At 34.8% G+C, this 19,110-nt stretch overlaps 2 protein-coding genes across 2 annotated transcripts in view; one reads left to right on the forward strand and one right to left on the reverse strand.

Moving 5' to 3' along the window:
• The window catches only part of MS3_00002499 (uncharacterized protein), a 35,158-nt gene that overhangs the window by 13,848 nt on the left and 2,200 nt on the right, over nucleotides 1-19,110 (reverse strand). The gene's annotated exons all lie outside the window — the stretch shown is intronic.
• MS3_00010258 (uncharacterized protein) lies at nucleotides 52-3,447 on the forward strand. Its single transcript, XM_051218616.1, has 4 exons — nucleotides 52-497; nucleotides 547-1,094; nucleotides 1,735-1,941; nucleotides 1,985-3,447. Exons 1-3 carry the CDS (start codon nucleotides 78-80, stop codon nucleotides 1,868-1,870), a joined length of 1,104 nt encoding a protein of 367 aa, XP_051064126.1. The 5' UTR covers nucleotides 52-77; the 3' UTR covers nucleotides 1,871-1,941; nucleotides 1,985-3,447.

Genomic DNA, 19,110 nt, shown 5'->3' on the forward strand with positions numbered 1-19,110 from the left:
GTCACCTGTCTGTCTCACACCCTCATTCAAAATATTATTTCTCTTCATTTCACAACCACAAAACAGGTTGCTTGATTATGATCAATACAGCTCGGAAGTCAGCTTGTGCATCAAGACAACCATCAACACCAATACTAACACCGTCGAAAGAGACCACAGTCACACGATACACAACTGAGGAGTCGAGTGAATTAACCGAATTGGTATTGAGATATCGGGATGTTTGGAAAGACAAGAGTCGTCCATCTGCAGTTCTTCAGAAACATTTGTGGATGCAATTCGCACATTACTTACACTCGAAGGGATGGCCGAGAAGAAACTGGACTCATCTGCGTCGAAAGGGTCTGCACATGCTGAAGAAACTCAATAACACGACAATCAATCAGTGGGAAGTGTCGAAAAGCAATCCCAATTCACCTGAAAATCCCTCCAACCACACGTCACTCTCCAGTTCCAATGAAAATCGACACGTGAACGTGAACGGACAAAGTGACTCGGTAAGTTCGCCTTTCCCAATCATGTGCTAATTGTTTTCATCGAATTCAGGTGACCGAGAATCAGTCGAGTGTGCATCAAATCAACTTGCCTACACTCACCCCCTCACCAGTGGTAACCATCACCTCCAAACATCCCACATCAACACTCAGTCCTCCTACAAACCATGTGCAACCGAATCCTCCACACACAACTGGTCCAAAAATCCTGAACGCATTCTCAACAGCTCACATGTCTCAACAACTGGTGATTCCACATGATGCCGGAGTGCTGCAACCAACCACCACCACCATCAACAACAACAACAACACGGTTGGTGAGGTGACGATCAACCCTAACCGAGTCGCGCTACTGACTCCTCTCCAATGTGTCTCGTTCGGAGTCGCGAAAACCCATACTACAGACGTATCTCCTATTCAAGAAGTGAATATCTCGAACTCACCATCCAACCAAACGAGTCGCATTCCTCTGACTGCAACAATTGATTTATCAACGTGGAGTGAGGACGAGGAGAGCTGTTCAGAGTTGAGTGGAACGCGAAATCAGGCGAACACGAATGACGTGAATGATTTTGATGAAAATGCCAAGGATTGTATCACGTAAGTAGGACACCTCTTTTCAACTGACACGTTTCACCTTATGTTATTCCTGTTGTTGTTGTTGTTGTTGTTTTGTTGTTATACTCTCACCACCAGCACCACATATTCCTGATTAGCTGACTGAATGCTACACACTGCTTGCTGTGTGATCATGAGAATGTGCACTGATTTTTATGACCATGACTGTCACTGTAGCTCTGTGAGAACGAGACTTAGCGGTAGGATTTGATTCACACAAGCAGTGAGTGAACCACACGACGAGGTAGGTGGATAGATAGACTAATAGATAGACAGAAAAACGGACGGACAAATAAGCAGTACTCTGTTCACTTACGTTCAATGGTGTTCTATCTCACTGAAGTGTCTTCGTCCCACGTTGTGCGTCACTCAATATCTTGATTATTGTCGTTAATATGGGGTGTGCCTGTGTATGTGTGCGTGTGCATCCTTACTGAATATGAGGGTATCGAGTGAAAATTCCTATTTAGTTGTGTTTGTCAGTTGTGTATATGGTGTAGTAGATTTGATGATTAGGATATATACGACGACTTCTATGTATATATAAGCATATGTATATCATGTCTCCTACATCGCCCTAGTGATTATAAACAGATGTTCAAACTGTGACTTGTTTTTGTAGATCCGAATGTGAGAGAACCCCATTGTCAGAGATGTTGATTCACAAGCAAATGAAGTGTCTAGATCTGAAGATTGAAATTCTCCAGATGAAGAAGCAATATTGGTCCGAGAAACTGAATTCATCATCGAAAAGCTGAATGTTTGGTGAAAGCCAATCTTCACATGAACTACCATTGTGATTGTCATCAATTCTATTCACATATGAATAGTAAATTCAATTGTAAATTCAATTTATACATATTTATGTATAGGTATTGTGACTGACGAAGATTGTTTTTCCTTTTCATCATTATTGTCTATTCGTGGTGTGTGTGCGTGTGTGTGAAGTTGTCTGTCAGTTAGTCGTTTTGTTTCGAATCCATTTGAAGTGGACTGTTGTTCAATACTGCTTTGTTTCAAATGTTCACTACTCTATTGACTACTCTGTTGCATACTGTACATAATTAAATTTAAATGTTGGTTTTGTAAAACTCTTATTTTGTCTTTGAATTAATTTATGAACGTCATGGACAATTGGTTGTGTGGATGACGGATGATACTTGACTTTGAATACAAATATGTTAGAACTTTGTCAATTTTATTTCTTATCATGGTGATCAATTGGTTTGATTTGTATTTATTCTAGTGATTTCTGTGTAATTAACTGCTTCATTGATATTTCATTTATGATACATATTCGATATATGTGTAGAGTTGATGTCAACTTGAAATTCTTGATGACCACATGTGACGGAAATAGGAGAGAATAAACGGTCTAATTTGAATGATGATGTCAATGATAATAATAATAATAATGATAATGTTGATCTTTGTTTTCGAATAGGTTCACTCTGTTTCCTGTTAACTTGTTTGTGAAATGACTTATTCACAGAGCATTTGTGTAAACCTTCATTGCCTGTTCTGCACAATTTCAACTATGTCCTAGTTAATGGTGGAGGAATCATGAGGAGTAGGTAGAATAGAATAGAATAATTGACTGATGATTGAGTTTTATTTCGTGTTCAACGTGTATGTGGAAATTTGTACAGTTGACTGTTGTATTTTGTCGAATATGATTTAGAGAACGATTTGTTAGAATTGTTTTTGAATGTGTGATTTGTTCGACGATGTTTTCTCGTTCGTAAGTCAACTAGTTTGATAATATCATTAGGTTATCAGTCAGTTGGATTGAGGTGCACATGTCGAATCTTCATTGCTAGTGATTGATCATTTAGGAATCGTGACGACTTTACATAATGAACGAGTTCTCAGTTATATTGATTTAAGCGTATATTGTCAAGATGTGTTGATCGAACTTATGTGTAGTAAGTTGTATAATGGAGCGGTAAAATTGTGGAAGTGTGGTGTATACTTCGGTGGTTTACATGAATATGTGAATTGTTATATCCTAGTGAAGATTACGTTGCGAGTAACGTCTGAGACTTATTAATGTACTATTATTATTTATATATTCTCATGGTATAAATATTCAGTAACTAGATTATGTATATCTATATTCCCCTTGTTATAAGCTTTATTTTGACCTATATATTATTATTGTACGATTTACGGTTCTTAAGCTATGTTCAATTTATTAACTACTGCCTCCCACATTCACAGCCACTTTTTGGCTTTATTGTGTACAAATGTTATTTCCTATTTTGTGGTGCGTTGCAGTCTGTTTGTTTGATATATAAATACAGTATGTTTGAAATATATGATTGGCATAGTGGAAGATGGTATTGGTGTTCTGGACTCAAGTGGACGAGCTAGGCGGACATAGGACCAATAAGGACGCTAGGCTGCCCATACCCGCCGAACGACATTGGTTTGGCACAGTGCTAAGATTGTATAAGTCGTATTTTGACTGGTGGATAAATCACGTGATAACTAGCCGGCCATAAAGTCACAACATGAATATTTGACTGAAATGCAATCGGGAGTGGAAATTAAGAAATTCAACCGATGAGACATTAAAGAATTGTAAATTGTCGATTTAACATAGTGTTCATCGGTGGTGAGACTATTTATAAATGCGAAATAATGATAAGGAGACAGGTTGATGTTCGGCAGTCGTGGATCCACTGTGATAGATGGTTAACGAATGAATACACAACAAATAGGATGGATATCTAATCAGAATGATTTCTTATGAATTCATCAAGCACATTTCTGTAAGTTTGGATCTACTTGTATATTACCATCACAGATTGTGTGTAAGTACCCTGACAAATTGACTCTTGCAACGCATTATCATGCGTCTTATCTATAGGTGGTAATAAGGTATTATACATATTGTAATTGTTAGCTGGGTTGTCATGAGTTTAGAGACAACAATTGTTTTGATGTGTTCAGGAGTTAGTTGGTAACTGTTGGATATAGTTAACCAATATTCAACAGAAATTCCCCACCATTATTGAATAATCGAATTCAAATCTTGTTTAATTACTCAACTTGGTAATTTTATATATGATCTGTCGAACATCATTTGATTGATCGTCTATTCCGATGCGACACTTGTTTCTCTTAATATTTCTTTGAGTTGTTCAATCATTTGTTTATTCTGTCTGCCACACGGAATTCATCGAAACATTTTGGATAACATTTAGTAAACCGTGTGCTCGAAAAATATGTGATGACTCCAGGCGGAGTTAATGTAAATTGTAATATCTTTCTGATTGAATTGTTTAGTGAGAGGATTCTCGATTCTCATATTGCTTTTGTTAAACTTTTGTGTGGATAGATTTGGTATAGAAAGTGTTTTACGGTTAATTCATTTGTAACTGTTAGAAATTTGTGGACTAGTTGAAAAGCTATTTTCTTTCTTGAGTATGGCTTCAATACGGTATAAACGTGTGATACTCTACAGAAGGAAGAACGTCTTTGCATTTCTATTCAGATGAATATTTTGATCAGTAGAAGTTTGATATTTACTTATTGTGATGATTTTGGAAATTGTGCACGAGCATTTCCCGATCGCTTCGGATTTGTAATGATAATTGGAATGACAAAGGTTATCGATAATAATAATAATAATAATAATAATAATAATAATAATAATAATAATAATCGATGGTATCCCGGTGTCAAGTGTCCACATTCCGCATGCTTTGAAAATTACCAGCAGACAAAGAAGTACGGCTGCTCGCCGTTTTGGTGAAGCGATAGCGATAAAAAACTCAAACCGGATTTATGTATTCAAAAAGAGACAGTAATAAACTTACTATTACCCTGGTAACCCAATTTTTCGTTTTTGTTTTTTTGTTGGTTATTTGTGTCATTTTATTTATTTATTTATTTTTAAATATTTAGTTTGTGTTATATTCCTCTCCTATTACCGAATTCTTAAACCACCCTTTCATTCACACATTTCCGATCACTTGATCCTCTTAAATTATGTGAACTTTTCAATTTCTATTCAATTATTATGTAACGCATCTTATCAGTTTTTAATTCCATGAATCTTTCACTACCTCTAAAATCATCACACAATTTATCTTATCTGTCTCTGAACACCACTCAACTATTCCACCACCCATCCTTAATGTTCCTTTGATTCTAACAGCAAATAACCTCTGACCAGTTCTTGCATGTACATATATATACAGTTGTTATTGATAATCTAGGTCATTCCAATTCTTTACTTTCTGTCATGTCAATTGTTTCATACTATTTCTTGCCTCAATGTTAAATTCTAATATATATTTGGTTGTAAGCAGCTGACGAGAAACCTCGAAATAAAATGAATTCATGCTATTCTGCATCAATATTTGTTCTGGCTTTATTTATATTATTTAGTACGTAACTTCTCAAGCACTTTGATGAACTACTACAGAAATTCAACATCCGATCTATGTGCGGAATCGTTCTAGTGATGTCTCATCCCGAAACTTCGTCATTCGATTCGCAAGTTATGAACATGATAGTTACACAATGGTCAGTTGTTTTTAATGTTTTGTTTTCAAACATGCTTGCCAACTGTGTTTTTAAATAAAGCAAGAACAAATATTGATGCAGAATAGTATGAATTCATTTTATTTCGAGGTTTCTCGTCAGCTGCTTACAAACCAAACATTGTGATAGAATTTTTACATTGAGATAGAGTGAAAACAAATGACATAGATGAGTGTAAATAACTGGATTACAATAATATATATATATATATATATATATATATATATATATATATATAGCTCCAACTGCATCTACCAATTTACATGTACGTGCCAAACACATACATTGGAAGAACTGAGAGAAGAGTGCATGTCCGCATTTCTGAGCATGTTCCAAAAAACTTGAGGCTGCGTGGGACCATGGCTTTCAACAGTGCAATAGCTCGACATCTACTTGACACCGGGCACACCATCGACATTCCTCATGCTTTCAAAATTATTAATAGACAAAGAATTACGACCACCCTCCGTTTTGCTGAAGCTATTATGATCAAAAAATTTAAACCTGACTTATGCATTCAAAAAGAGACTTTAATTAACTTATCACTACCCTGGTAACCCTTTATCATTATTATTATTTTTATTTTATTTCTATTTATTTTAAAATATTTATATTCCTCTCCTATTACATAAGTCTTAAACCACATTATCATTCACACATTTCCACCACCTGATCCTCCTAAATTATCTTAACTTTTCAAATTCTATTTAATTATTATTACGTAACCTATCTTATGATTATTCAATTCCATTATTACACCACCCAACCCGAATTAATTCCTTTTGACCTCTGACCTGTTCTAGCATATATATATATATATATAGTTATTATTGTAATCCAGTTATTTACACTCATCTATGTCATTTGTTTTCACTCTATCTCAATGTAAAAATTCTATCACAATGTTTGGTTTGTAAGCAGCTGACGAGAAACCTCGAAATAAAATGAATTCATACTATTCTGCATCAATATTTGTTCTTGCTTTATTTAAATTCATAAAGGGAACCAACTGTGTTTTGTTTAATGATGAATTGTATCCAATTGTGTAAACTGTTCTGGGTTGAGAAAATAAACTGACCTGTTGGCAGCATGGAGTGATTTCCGTTGTATGCTCTAACAAGGGTTATATCGGTCTACGCTGACTCTAATTTTCAATCGATCAGCGCTCGTAGATATCTCGAGAACTCGCTAGAGGATTTTGATGGAAATTCCATGTAAACTAGAGTGTTTCTACTAGCGTATATTTCATTGTTCTTGTTGAGTGGGATATAGATTATTCCCTTTCGATTCTAGTTGTAATTTTAGAAGATTTGAGTTGGGTGTAGTGTGCAAGGTATGCTGAACGGTAGGAGGAACCAACACAGTCCATTGATGTTTGACAAACACTCACCTGGAGCTCACACCCAGTCGATATTCACTAAGTGTTCAATAGATTCCAATCGATAATGAAAGTAATCCTCGGGACGGTCAACTGTAATGCGTTGATCAATAGAAGGACATTGAAATGATAATAACTCTGTGCGAGCGAGTGAGTGAGTGATTGAGTGCAGATTTTTATCGATATGATGTCTTTTCAGAAGTAGTATTATGGGTTCGAATGCGTTTGAATATATGTTTATTTGTATAATGACGCGAATAACTGTACGTTGAACATGACAATTTAATGTGAATTTCTTCTTTGTGTTCTGAATTATTTCAGTTGTCATTCAGAGCGAAGCCAACTGTTACTTGGTTCTAGTAATTCTTGATCACATCACAAACTCCATTGTTACAGTGTTTAGTGATTCATCACCAAGTTTCATGCTGACTGGTCAATCATTTTTTGGCGTGGTTCCTCAAATTTATGGTGATATTGATATTATAATCAGTTCTTCAATCCGCCCCTCATCAATCATGCGTTTCTATGTATCATTAAACTTTCAACTGATTTCCTGTGTTTCGTCTACACATTTCCACTCCATCTTCCACATTAGTGTAATAATTTTTTAACCCAATCAGTCAATCGATGATCCATATGACAGTTCGTGTATTGCTTAATCTAGGAGTTTTGTTGAGAATGTATGTGTAGTTTGACAAAATCAATGAGATGAGGTGAGGAGATCTATTGAAGATTGTCAGATGAAAACCAAATAATGATATTCAATCGGTTTGCACACACACATAGATTTATTCATTTATTTTCTAGAATCACTGGTTACAACAATAGAGGCATGGTTTACTTCTTGACCAATAATATTGTAAATAAGTAAAGTGGAATGGTAAGAAATGATGACCGTGTTAAGTACCCTGAAATTCCTAATTGATCAAAGTGAAGCGGACAATATGGAGTTGCAGTATTTAATTCCATAGATTTTCTTCTCAAGGAAAAAACACCCAAAATTGTAATGAATCACTTCCCGTACTGAAAATGAGTAAACAAACAACTTGAACTGACTTGAAATAACAAAATGGACATTGAACTGAACAAAATCACTATAGAATAAGGTCAGACGAGTGGGTCAAACATAAATACTACGATAATTGATGCAATTCATTTCAGTAAAGGAGAATAACTAACAGTACATACACTTTTTGATCAAAGTGAGATTATCACTGATTGTTTGAAATAATAATAAACGTTGTGGGAAATAAATTTCAATGTGTACTGTTTATTCATTAGTGTGTCAACGAATTCGCGAACCTACTGTTCATATATAAGTCATTAATTTAATGAGTGAATTTCTAATAATCAGGTGACTCAAATTAATTTTCACTACTCCATCGACCATGCTTGAATCTGATATGTTCTACACGGAGATATATTAGTTTATCCGTGCAGTTTGGTTCAACTACAAATGAAACAACGTTCGTAGTGTTCCCTAGTCTGAAATTCTTTTCCGTTTGTTTTGGTTTACAGTTTAATCGATGGATTCCAAAGTATGAGATACCTTATGAGTGCAAAAGGTTTTGAGCAATTGAATTACACACTTACTTGGTAAGCCAAAAATGTTTGAAAAATAATGGTCAACTAGAAAAATCAGAAGTAATTTATTAGGTCAAACAATACCCCTCACACAACTATGGATAACTAATCGATATTACCAGGATGTCGAACGAATGTAAATACAACAGATGTAGGCACTGAATCCAGACTAATGAAATTATCTTTACCAAAGGGGTATTCATCTGACTCACACGCAACAACTCTTCTTTTCGACTCTCAGACTTTCTGAATGTTTTTGTGCTCTAGTCTGCTTGAATGTCTTGGTTGCGACTAATCATCTTTCGATAGAATAATGAGAAGACGGAGTTGATCTGGAAAATGTGATGTATTTGCGCCATACATTTCGGATAATCTGGTCAAACATATACTTGTCAGGGCATTTTTATATGAAATTAATAAAGGTCCATTAGATGAAAGTTCAAATAAAAAGGAACAAAGGGGAAAGAAACAATTTTACATCGTATAGAATGAATGAGAAATTGTAGCGTTAACCCAGGCCATAGAATGACTTAAGGATTACCAAGGTAAATCCAAGGTTACGACAAATTGTTTTTTATACGTAAAGGGGGTTTAAATTTACGAATAGACAAGGCTTTAATAAATTTGAGAATTCGTCCTTGACAATTTCTATACATAGTTTTAAAAGCTGTAATAATATCAATTTTGTGCCTCGTTTCAATTACATGCTTCGCTATCGATGAACATGGTTTTCTATCTCCCAAGTTGATTGGATCATTTGAAACACATTGATTTTGAAGCTATATAGGCGCATGTTCAGTGACCTTTGGTTGCATTGTTCGGTTGACATTAAGCCCACGGCAATTAAGATTCCCTACCACCCATTTCTAAAAAATTGTATGGTGTGAAAGAAAAATTTAGCGATCGGTGATTGGTGTACTCGTTTTGCAAGTGTGTGCTCAAGTGATAATGAATAAACATTTTGTCACCTTTAATCATTTTGTAATTGGTCGTAAACTGTTCATCTTTGCAATCTGATTAGTTGAAATTGAAATGGCATCTGGAGCTGTGATTGGATGTCAGAATTTTGATTTTTACATTTGAAATTTAACGATAGTGAATAAATCTTTTGTGTAATCTTAGTCTTGTAAGAAATTTAGACATTTTAAGAAAAAAACACCAACTTAAGTGCAATCCTACTGTTAGTGAATGTGTATTGGGATAAATTTTTGATTTCCGATCAAGTGATTTAATGTCACGAGTACTTATATGTATCACGTAAAAGAAAGTTGAGTGAAAAAGGGAACTGAAAATCGATTTGAATATTTGATAATAGTGATTACTGAATTCGGTCGGTTGTCTAATGCTGAATACCCAATTAATAAACAAATTATTACCGAAGTGTGTGCATAAGTTTTTTTAGTAACACATGGTCTGTTAATCGGAGAAACAAATCAACATATCAATAATTCATCATGGTAAATTACTGGTTGAAATATGTATAATTCAGGTGAAGCAACCGTAGACCATCATTTAATGAACCGACTTTGACAGTACATGAAAGTAGTTATAAATTTTCCGAAAAAGGCACTTAATATTTAGTGAACGTTTATTTTGTAATTGGTCATTCTTAACGAGAATTAGAAAACGTCAGATTTCAATGCGGTTAATTTTAAAAGTCCATTGAAACGGTTCATTATTTTCACTTGTAAATTATTTGTAGTTCTGTATTTTAAAATTAATTTTTTGGTCGTAATAAGAACTAGTGTGTTTAATCAGTCATGTGTGAATATTGTTAACCGCCGTAATATGAAACCTGAACTATATCTAGACATAACGAATGTAACCATTTTTCACAAGCATTTGAAATATCAGTTTCATGAAGTGTAAATGAACAAGCCTACGTCGTCTGACTGACTCAACAAATATCTATCGACATTAAACGTATAAATATGAATTAGGTCATCTGTATCAATGAACATTTAATATGTTATTATTATCCATTTTCCTTATTATTATTATTATCATTATTATTATTATGTCAATTGACAAGATTCAATTCTCATACTATGTATTTCATTGACACAAAATTTTTTGCATTTTCAATTTTCCTATCAGCTTTAATCACATTCATCTTCGTAATGATAATCACTAATAAATGTTCTCATAAACTTATTGACCTAACGAGCAAATTAGAATTTTCAATATATTGCAATATTCCTATTAAAATTTACTAAAATGTACTATTATTAGATAGTTTACAAATGTGTTACTAAAACATGAACGGTAATCACATTATTTTAAATCTAAAATTATTAGATCTGTGTTCATTAAATGACAAAATCTTGTCTGTTTTCTTAACCTTTATATGTAATATACATTAGAATCAAGTTTACGAATACATGAGCGATAATCGCTTATCGATTATTAATATCTAAGATATATCTAAATGCATTTGACATTAGACGACATAGATGAGTGTAAATAACTGGGTTACAATAATAACTATATATATATATATATATATATATATATATGCTAGAACAGGTCAGAGGTCAAAAGGAATTAATTCGGGTTGGGTGGTGTAATAATGGAATTGAATAATCATAAGATAGGTTACGTAATAATAATTAAATAGAATTTGAAAAGTTAAGATAATTTAGGAGGATCAGGTGGTGGAAATGTGTGAATGATAATGTGGTTTAAGACTTATGTAATAGGAGAGGAATATAAATATTTTAAAATAAATAGAAATAAAATAAAAATAATAATAATGATAAAGGGTTACCAGGGTAGTGATAAGTTAATTAAAGTCTCTTTTTGAATGCATAAGTCAGGTTTAAATTTTTTGATCATAATAGCTTCAGCAAAACGGAGGGTGGTCGTAATTCTTTGTCTATTAATAATTTTGAAAGCATGAGGAATGTCGATGGTGTGCCCGGTGTCAAGTAGATGTCGAGCTATTGCACTGTTGAAAGCCATGGTCCCACGCAGCCTCAAGTTTTTTGGAACATGCTCAGAAATGCGGACATGCACTCTTCTCTCAGTTCTTCCAATGTATGTGTTTGGCACGTACATGTAAATTGGTAGATGCAGTTGGAGCTATATATATATATATATATATATATATATATATATATATATATATATATATATATATATATATATATATATAGTTATTATTGTAATCCAGTTATTTACACTCATCTATGTCATTTGTTTTCACTCTATCTCAATGTAAAAATTCTATCACAATGTTTGGTTTGTAAGCAGCTGACGAGAAACCTCGAAATAAAATGAATTCATACTATTCTGCATCAATATTTGTTCTTGCTTTATTTAAAAACACAGTTGGCAAGCATGTTTGAAAACAAAACATTAAAAACAACTGACCATTGTGTAACTATCATGTTCATAACTTGCGAATCGAATGACGAAGTTTCGGGATGAGACATCACTAGAACGATTCCGCACATAGATCGGATGTTGAATTTCTGTAGTAGTTCATCAAAGTGCTTGAGAAGTTACGTACTAAATAATATAAATAAAGCCAGAACAAATATTGATGCAGAATAGCATGAATTCATTTTATTTCGAGGTTTCTCGTCAGCTGCTTACAACCAAATATATATTAGAATTTAACATTGAGGCAAGAAATAGTATGAAACAATTGACATGACAGAAAGTAAAGAATTGGAATGACCTAGATTATCAATAACAACTGTATATATATGTACATGCAAGAACTGGTCAGAGGTTATTTGCTGTTAGAATCAAAGGAACATTAAGGATGGGTGGTGGAATAGTTGAGTGGTGTTCAGAGACAGATAAGATAAATTGTGTGATGATTTTAGAGGTAGTGAAAGATTCATGGAATTAAAAACTGATAAGATGCGTTACATAATAATTGAATAGAAATTGAAAAGTTCACATAATTTAAGAGGATCAAGTGATCGGAAATGTGTGAATGAAAGGGTGGTTTAAGAATTCGGTAATAGGAGAGGAATATAACACAAACTAAATATTTAAAAATAAATAAATAAATAAAATGACACAAATAACCAACAAAAAAACAAAAACGAAAAAATTGGGTTATCAGGGTAATAGTAAGTTTATTACTGTCTCTTTTTGAATACATAAATCCGGTTTGAGTTTTTTATCGCTATCGCTTCACCAAAACGGCGAGCAGCCGTACTTCTTTGTCTGCTGGTAATTTTCAAAGCATGCGGAATGTGGACACTTGACACCGGGATACCATCGATTATTATTATTATTATTATTATTATTATTATTATTATTATTATTATTATCGATAACCTTTGTCATTCCAATTATCATTACAAATCCGAAGCGATCGGGAAATGCTCGTGCACAATTTCCAAAATCATCACAATAAGTAAATATCAAACTTCTACTGATCAAAATATTCATCTGAATAGAAATGCAAAGACGTTCTTCCTTCTGTAGAGTATCACACGTTTATACCGTATTGAAACCATACTCAAGAAAGAAAATAGCTTTTCAACTAGTCCACAAATTTCTAACAGTTACAAATGAATTAACCGTAAAACACTTTCTATACCAAATCTATCCACACAAAAGTTTAACAAAAGCAATATGAGAATCGAGAATCCTCTCACTAAACAATTCAATCAGAAAGATATTACAATTTACATTAACTCCGCCTGGAGTCATCACATATTTTTCGAGCACACGGTTTACTAAATGTTATCCAAAATGTTTCGATGAATTCCGTGTGGCAGACAGAATAAACAAATGATTGAACAACTCAAAGAAATATTAAGAGAAACAAGTGTCGCATCGGAATAGACGATCAATCAAATGATGTTCGACAGATCATATATAAAATTACCAAGTTGAGTAATTAAACAAGATTTGAATTCGATTATTCAATAATGGTGGGGAATTTCTGTTGAATATTGGTTAACTATATCCAACAGTTACCAACTAACTCCTGAACACATCAAAACAATTGTTGTCTCTAAACTCATGACAACCCAGCTAACAATTACAATATGTATAATACCTTATTACCACCTATAGATAAGACGCATGATAATGCGTTGCAAGAGTCAATTTGTCAGGGTACTTACACACAATCTGTGATGGTAATATACAAGTAGATCCAAACTTACAGAAATGTGCTTGATGAATTCATAAGAAATCATTCTGATTAGATATCCATCCTATTTGTTGTGTATTCATTCGTTAACCATCTATCACAGTGGATCCACGACTGCCGAACATCAACCTGTCTCCTTATCATTATTTCGCATTTATAAATAGTCTCACCACCGATGAACACTATGTTAAATCGACAATTTACAATTCTTTAATGTCTCATCGGTTGAATTTCTTAATTTCCACTCCCGATTGCATTTCAGTCAAATATTCATGTTGTGACTTTATGGCCGGCTAGTTATCACGTGATTTATCCACCAGTCAAAATACGACTTATACAATCTTAGCACTGTGCCAAACCAATGTCGTTCGGCGGGTATGGGCAGCCTAGCGTCCTTATTGGTCCTATGTCCGCCTAGCTCGTCCACTTGAGTCCAGAACACCAATACCATCTTCCACTATGCCAATCATATATTTCAAACATACTGTATTTATATATCAAACAAACAGACTGCAACGCACCACAAAATAGGAAATAACATTTGTACACAATAAAGCCAAAAAGTGGCTGTGAATGTGGGAGGCAGTAGTTAATAAATTGAACATAGCTTAAGAACCGTAAATCGTACAATAATAATATATAGGTCAAAATAAAGCTTATAACAAGGGGAATATAGATATACATAATCTAGTTACTGAATATTTATACCATGAGAATATATAAATAATAATAGTACATTAATAAGTCTCAGACGTTACTCGCAACGTAATCTTCACTAGGATATAACAATTCACATATTCATGTAAACCACCGAAGTATACACCACACTTCCACAATTTTACCGCTCCATTATACAACTTACTACACATAAGTTCGATCAACACATCTTGACAATATACGCTTAAATCAATATAACTGAGAACTCGTTCATTATGTAAAGTCGTCACGATTCCTAAATGATCAATCACTAGCAATGAAGATTCGACATGTGCACCTCAATCCAACTGACTGATAACCTAATGATATTATCAAACTAGTTGACTTACGAACGAGAAAACATCGTCGAACAAATCACACATTCAAAAACAATTCTAACAAATCGTTCTCTAAATCATATTCGACAAAATACAACAGTCAACTGTACAAATTTCCACATACACGTTGAACACGAAATAAAACTCAATCATCAGTCAATTATTCTATTCTATTCTACCTACTCCTCATGATTCCTCCACCATTAACTAGGACATAGTTGAAATTGTGCAGAACAGGCAATGAAGGTTTACACAAATGCTCTGTGAATAAGTCATTTCACAAACAAGTTAACAGGAAACAGAGTGAACCTATTCGAAAACAAAGATCAACATTATCATTATTATTATTATTATCATTGACATCATCATTCAAATTAGACCGTTTATTCTCTCCTATTTCCGTCACATGTGGTCATCAAGAATTTCAAGTTGACATCAACTCTACACATATATCGAATATGTATCATAAATGAAATATCAATGAAGCAGTTAATTACACAGAAATCACTAGAATAAATACAAATCAAACCAATTGATCACCATGATAAGAAATAAAATTGACAAAGTTCTAACATATTTGTATTCAAAGTCAAGTATCATCCGTCATCCACACAACCAATTGTCCATGACGTTCATAAATTAATTCAAAGACAAAATAAGAGTTTTACAAAACCAACATTTAAATTTAATTATGTACAGTATGCAACAGAGTAGTCAATAGAGTAGTGAACATTTGAAACAAAGCAGTATTGAACAACAGTCCACTTCAAATGGATTCGAAACAAAACGACTAACTGACAGACAACTTCACACACACGCACACACACCACGAATAGACAATAATGATGAAAAGGAGAACAATCTTCGTCAGTCACAATACCTATACATAAATATGTATAAATTGAATTTACAATTGAATTTACTATTCATATGTGAATAGAATTGATGACAATCACAATGGTAGTTCATGTGAAGATTGGCTTTCACCAAACATTCAGCTTTTCGATGATGAATTCAGTTTCTCGGACCAATATTGCTTCTTCATCTGGAGAATTTCAATCTTCAGATCTAGACACTTCATTTGCTTGTGAATCAACATCTCTGACAATGGGGTTCTCTCACATTCGGATCTACAAAAACAAGTCACAGTTTGAACATCTGTTTATAATCACTAGGGCGATGTAGGAGACATGATATACATATGCTTATATATACATAGAAGTCGTCGCATATATCCTAATCATCAAATCTACTACACCATATACACAACTGACAAACACAACTAAATAGGAATTTTCACTCGATACCCTCATATTCAGTAAGGATGCACACGCACACATACACAGGCACACCCCATATTAACGACAATAATCAAGATATTGAGTGACGCACAACGTGGGACGAAGACACTTCAGTGAGATAGAACACCATTGAACGTAAGTGAACAGAGTACTGCTTATTTGTCCGTCCGTTTTTCTGTCTATCTATTAGTCTATCTATCCACCTACCTCGTCGTGTGGTTCACTCACTGCTTGTGTGAATCAAATCCTACCGCTAAGTCTCGTTCTCACAGAGCTACAGTGACAGTCATGGTCATAAAAATCAGTGCACATTCTCATGATCACACAGCAAGCAGTGTGTAGCATTCAGTCAGCTAATCAGGAATATGTGGTGCTGGTGGTGAGAGTATAACAACAAAAACAACAACAACAACAACAACAGGAATAACATAAGGTGAAACGTGTCAGTTGAAAAGAGGTGTCCTACTTACGTGATACAATCCTTGGCATTTTCATCAAAATCATTCACGTCATTCGTGTTCGCCTGATTTCGCGTTCCACTCAACTCTGAACAGCTCTCCTCGTCCTCACTCCACGTTGATAAATCAATTGTTGCAGTCAGAGGAATGCGACTCGTTTGGTTGGATGGTGAGTTCGAGATATTCACTTCTTGAATAGGAGATACGTCTGTAGTATGGGTTTTCGCGACTCCGAACGAGACACATTGGAGAGGAGTCAGTAGCGCGACTCGGTTAGGGTTGATCGTCACCTCACCAACCGTGTTGTTGTTGTTGTTGATGGTGGTGGTGGTTGGTTGCAGCACTCCGGCATCATGTGGAATCACCAGTTGTTGAGACATGTGAGCTGTTGAGAATGCGTTCAGGATTTTTGGACCAGTTGTGTGTGGAGGATTCGGTTGCACATGGTTTGTAGGAGGACTGAGTGTTGATGTGGGATGTTTGGAGGTGATGGTTACCACTGGTGAGGGGTGAGTGTAGGCAAGTTGATTTGATGCACACTCGACTGATTCTCGGTCACCTGAATTCGATGAAAACAATTAGCACATGATTGGGAAAGGCGAACTTACCGAGTCACTTTGTCCGTTCACGTTCACGTGTCGATTTTCATTGGAACTGGAGAGTGACGTGTGGTTGGAGGGATTTTCAGGTGAATTGGGATTGCTTTTCGACACTTCCCACTGATTGATTGTCGTGTTATTGAGTTTCTTCAGCATGTGCAGACCCTTTCGACGCAGATGAGTCCAGTTTCTTCTCGGCCATCCCTTCGAGTGTAAGTAATGTGCGAATTGCATCCACAAATGTTTCTGAAGAACTGCAGATGGACGACTCTTGTCTTTCCAAACATCCCGATATCTCAATACCAATTCGGTTAATTCACTCGACTCCTCAGTTGTGTATCGTGTGACTGTGGTCTCTTTCGACGGTGTTAGTATTGGTGTTGATGGTTGTCTTGATGCACAAGCTGACTTCCGAGCTGTATTGATCATAATCAAGCAACCTGTTTTGTGGTTGTGAAATGAAGAGAAATAATATTTTGAATGAGGGTGTGAGACAGACAGGTGACATGTTGAGAATTTTCTACCACCAATCGTATATCCTATGCACTGAATTACTATTGGTTGACTGTTGTTAGCTTGTTGGTGATTTAGTAGACAGTCAGGTAATGCTTGTTGGTTTGTGGTGTGTAGTGTGTAGTGTGGAATGTCAGTTGTGTTTGCTTAGTTGTGTCTGCTTGCTTGTGTCTGCTTGCTTGTGTCTGGTATCTATATTGTATTTGGTCACTGGTCTGCATGCTTGATTTAACGTGTCTCATGTCTGATTGGTTAGTCAAACATTCGTGATTTCGATCTCGTCAAAATACTCACGCATTCTGATGCGCTTATTCCTCGAACAACATTTCGATGATGAAACATTAAATTTGAAGACAGATTTAATTTACACCTTAGTTTTCTGTCAACTACTAATCATTTGCCCGTTTCAATTCGATAGTTGTTGGAAAATCTTATCAGCAATTTGTCTGTATGTTGATTCCACTAATTATTATAATGTAGCAGAAACTCCAAGCTCAATTATCCATATAAACTACTGATGAGAAGACTTTGCATTGTCGCAGAAGTGTAGCCACTCACATGGACAGTATGTGAATCTGGAGTGTTGGTGGTGATGTTGTTGTTGTTGTTGGTGGTGGTGGTGGTGGTGCGCAATGTTGTGCACTCAACCTCCTAACCACTATATTGACACGAGATGAAATTTGTTATTTGAAATAGTGCACATTGATATTCTATGAAACACATGAACAAACAAGTTCCATTTGTGTGCAGCACATGAAATAAAAGTGCAAACAGAAATATGACAAACTGCATACAGAAATACATATAAATTCGAAACGATCAATCAAAATATTAGAAAGACCGATTAACAATCCCGTCTATCTATCTAATGATGGGTTGTAGGACAAGGTTAAATTCGAGTGTGTTTGTCACACACTCTACTGGCATGAGTGTTGTGAATGATGGATTTGGAGGATGGTGGACACATGCGAATCACATTATTTTGTCTATGCAGTAATACACACTGAACATAATGTTGTTGATGATGTGGTAGCCTAAAATAATCAATACATGAATTTCGAGTAAACAACATATCATGCAATTTGATGTTTAGCTGAATAATGAATATGATGTGTGGACGAGATGTTGTACGAAGAATAGAAGCATCACATATATTGACAATATTAATACTGTGAATGTTTGATTGAACATTCAAACATGAGACACATGGAAGTGACAGTTGAAGCATGTGACCAAGATGAGATTACTGAACATGATAGTGAGACTTCCACTCTGTTTTGTCCAGGTCGGATGTGTGCGAATTCTCAACTGAAATCAAGTGAGCTATGTTTGTAGGATTTAATTTGTCCTACAAATATACTACTAGAACTGTAAACGCGATACTGGCGAGCACAGAGTCTATGTGAGAGCTATGGTCAGAACAAGGACAACTTTGATTTAAACTTTATCCCTTTC

Source organism: Schistosoma haematobium (assembly GCF_000699445.3).
Source record: "Schistosoma haematobium chromosome Unknown HiC_scaffold_124, whole genome shotgun sequence".
In the NCBI taxonomy this organism is placed as follows: domain Eukaryota; kingdom Metazoa; phylum Platyhelminthes; class Trematoda; order Strigeidida; family Schistosomatidae; genus Schistosoma; species Schistosoma haematobium.

Coding starts and splice junctions, on each gene's coding strand:
- MS3_00010258 (XM_051218616.1), top strand. CDS start 78: ATGATCAATACAGCTCGGAAGTCAGCTTGTGCATCAAGACAACCATCA. Junction 498..546: donor TGAACGGACAAAGTGACTCG/GTAAGTTCGCCT, acceptor CATCGAATTCAG/GTGACCGAGAATCAGTCGAG. Junction 1,095..1,734: donor AATGCCAAGGATTGTATCAC/GTAAGTAGGACA, acceptor TTGTTTTTGTAG/ATCCGAATGTGAGAGAACCC.